Raw genomic sequence first — 3,222 nt, 5'->3', positions numbered from 1 at the left:
CGAGGGATTAAAGTATATCTATATGTTCATCTGCATATGTGAAGGTGCATGACTAAGTGGTTTGAACATCGGGCTCACAATCATGAGGTAGTGAGTTCAATTCCCAGATTGGGATGTGTGTTGTGTTCTTCAGCAAGACACTTTATTTCACGTTGCTCCAGTTCACTCAGCTGTAGAGATGAGTTACAACATCACTGATGCCGATTGTATCAGCTCCTTTGCCTTTCCCTTGGATAACATCAGTGGTGTGGAGAGGGGAGGCTGGTGTGCATGGACAACTGCTGGTCTTCCATAAACAACCTTGCCCGGACTTGTGCCCAGAAGGGGAACTTTCTAGGTGCAACTCCATGGTCATTCATGACCTTTTATGTAGTCCTAGATACACTATGCCTGAATAATAACACAGGATAATCCCAGTTGAAACAACTTTGATCATTAATCTGCTGGATGCAAGTTGAGAAAGGGAACATTAGATAATGTGATACTAGATACACCATGCCTGAATGAAACACCAAATGGTTTCAGCTAGAATAGATCTGTTCCTAAATTTGCTGGATCAAGGTTGTTGTTGGCACTCTGTCGCTTACGACATCGAGTGTTCCAGTTGATCCAATCAACAGAACAGCCTGCTCATGAAATTAACGTGCAAGTGGCTGAGCACTCCACAGACACGTGTACCTTTAACGTAGTTCTCGGGGATATTCAGCGTGACACAGAATGTGACAAGGTTGACCCTTTGAATTACAGGCACAACAGAAACAGGAAGTAAGAGTGAGAGAAAGTTGTGGTGGAAGAGTACAGCAGGGTTCGCCACCATCCCCTGCCGGAGCCTCGTGGAGCTTTAGGTGTTTTCGCTCAATAAACACTCACAACACCCGGTCTGGGAATCAAAACCGCAAGTCCACTGCCCTAACCACTGGGCCATTGCGCCTCCACTGGATCAAGGTTAACTTAGGGTTAAACAACAAGAAAGGAACGCTCTGGGTAATGTAGTCTTAGATACACCTATGTCTTAATAACAAGAAGGATATCTGGTGATCTGGAACATCTTTGAACAAAGATCTGTTGCATCCAGGCTGACCTAGGGTTAAATTACCACAACTAGATGACTTACCGACATGTATAGAAAGGTGTGGTCTCACTGCTGTTCTTTTCACATTTCTCAAGAAGTTGGTGCATGTGTGTAAGGGCCTGGTTGACCTGGCCCCTTTCTTTTAACAAAATACCACATCTACAGAATGAAAAATACATTAATTAAATATAATCATTGTAAGCGAAAAATATATATAAAATTATAATTTTCTTCAAATTTAATTCACCAAATCTCTTGATTTTGCTTTTGGATTTTACCCTACCAAATTCTGGTGTCACAACCATTTTAAGTACCACATTCAATCTTTTGATTGAATCTATATTATTATAAAATTATATATAAATGAGTAGCATAAGATATGGATTCAGGGAATAATGCAGCTACCACAGTAAGCTCCTCATATGGACTTGGCTAACAGTCCATTACAAAGCAGTATAATGTAAAATGTCCTTGTAACTGAAAAGCCAAGTGATAAAATTATTCTGTGAGGAATACATAAAAATAAAGTTTATGTTTTTCCAATTTGGGTGTGTGTGTGTGACAAAGTGGTGAGAAAGGATCTTCAAATGTTGGGACTCACAGACGAGATGACAAGGGACCAAGACTCCTGGCAGTTTGTTGTGCTTGAAAAGACACGCCAAGTTAAGTAAAAGCGTGGTTGCCCTTGCATACAGGCTTGTTCCTTGCAACCCTCTCCAGCTGAGCATCCCTAATTTAGCAGGCTCGTAAGTGCTGGTACCACAGAAAAAGCTCCCATACCAGTGCTGTGTAAAAGCACCCAGTATACTCCATAAAGTGGTTGACATCAGGAAGGGCATCCAGCCATAGAAACCATGGCAAAACAAACAGGGAGCCTGGGCAGCCCTTCAGCTGCTCAGCTCCTGTCACACCTTCCAACCCATGCCAGCATGGAAAATGGATGTTAAACAATGATGATGAATCATGTGACATCAAGACAAGAAAACACACACATGGAGGGCGAGCTTCTTTCAGTTTTATTTCTTTATTGCCCACAAGGGGCTAAACATAGAGGGGACAAACAAGGACAGACAAACAGATTAAGTCGATTAGATCGACACTAGTGTATAAATGGTACTTAATTTACTGACCTCAAAAGGATGAAAGGTAAAGTCAACCTCAGAACGTAAAGATGAATGAAATACTGCTAAGCATTTCGCCCGGCGTGCTAACGATTCTGCCAGCTCACTGCCTTTTACACCTTTCGGCCTTCTTTCAGTTTCTGCCTACCAAATCCATTCACAAGGTATTAGTCAGCCTGATGCCATAGTAGAAATCATTTGCCCCCAGTGGGACTGAACCTGAAACCATGCGGCAGGAATGCACACTTGTTACCACACAGCCATGCCTGCACCTATAATGATGGTAGATATTGGCTACAAACCTGATATCTGCTTCTGTTTCACACACAGCCTTTAGGTTGACCAACGCCATCTCAGCATCACTCCACTTGTTGCTGTAGACGGCCAACGTAAACTTCATCTCCTGTTCTGTGGCCATCCATATATGGGCATAGGAAGTATTTGCCGGGAATCTCTCTTTGGCACCCTCCACTATCACCATAGCAACATCAATCATACCCTAAAAAAATAACAATAATAATGATAATCCTTTCTACTATAGGCATAAGGCCTAAAATTTTAGAGGAGGGGATAAGTCGACCACGTTAACCCCAGTGCATAACTGGTATTTATTTCATCGACCCCTGAAAGGATGAAAGGCAAAGCTGACCTCAGCAGAATTTGAACTCAGAACGTAAGGATGGATGAAATTCTACTACTACTAATAATAATAATCCTTTCTACTAAAGGCACAAGGCCTGAAAATTTGGGGGAGGGGATAAGTCGATTACATTAACTCCAATGCATAACTGGTACTTATTTCATCGACACTGAAAGGAAGAAAGTCAAAGGCAACCATGGTGGATATTGAACTCAGAATGTAAAGACAGCTGAAACGCCACTAAGCATTTTACCTGGCGTGCTAACGATTCTGCCAGCTCACCACCTTAATAGTAACAATAATAATAATTACGGCTTCAAATTTTTGGCAGATGGTGGTTTCTTTTTGTATCTTACAGACTTTTTTTAAAAATACAATTTAGCTTTTTA

General features: G+C 41.6%; 1 protein-coding gene across 1 annotated transcript in view; it reads right to left on the bottom strand.

Moving 5' to 3' along the window:
- LOC106881776 (anaphase-promoting complex subunit 5) overlaps positions 1-3,222 on the bottom strand; it is a 40,071-nt gene that overhangs the window by 5,453 nt on the left and 31,396 nt on the right. Inside the window, exons 14-15 of the mRNA XM_014932281.2 lie at positions 2,496-2,692; positions 1,115-1,231 (exon numbers count right to left, since the gene is read on the bottom strand). Of these exons, the coding sequence (XP_014787767.1) occupies positions 1,115-1,231; positions 2,496-2,692 (314 nt within the window). The remainder of the gene's footprint in view (positions 1-1,114; positions 1,232-2,495; positions 2,693-3,222) is intronic.

The sequence above is a fragment of the Octopus bimaculoides genome, chromosome 27, assembly GCF_001194135.2.
Source record: "Octopus bimaculoides isolate UCB-OBI-ISO-001 chromosome 27, ASM119413v2, whole genome shotgun sequence".
NCBI classification, from domain to species: domain Eukaryota; kingdom Metazoa; phylum Mollusca; class Cephalopoda; order Octopoda; family Octopodidae; genus Octopus; species Octopus bimaculoides.
The sequence above is the reverse complement of the archived record's forward strand: the minus strand, read 5'-3'. Positions and strand labels throughout refer to the sequence as shown.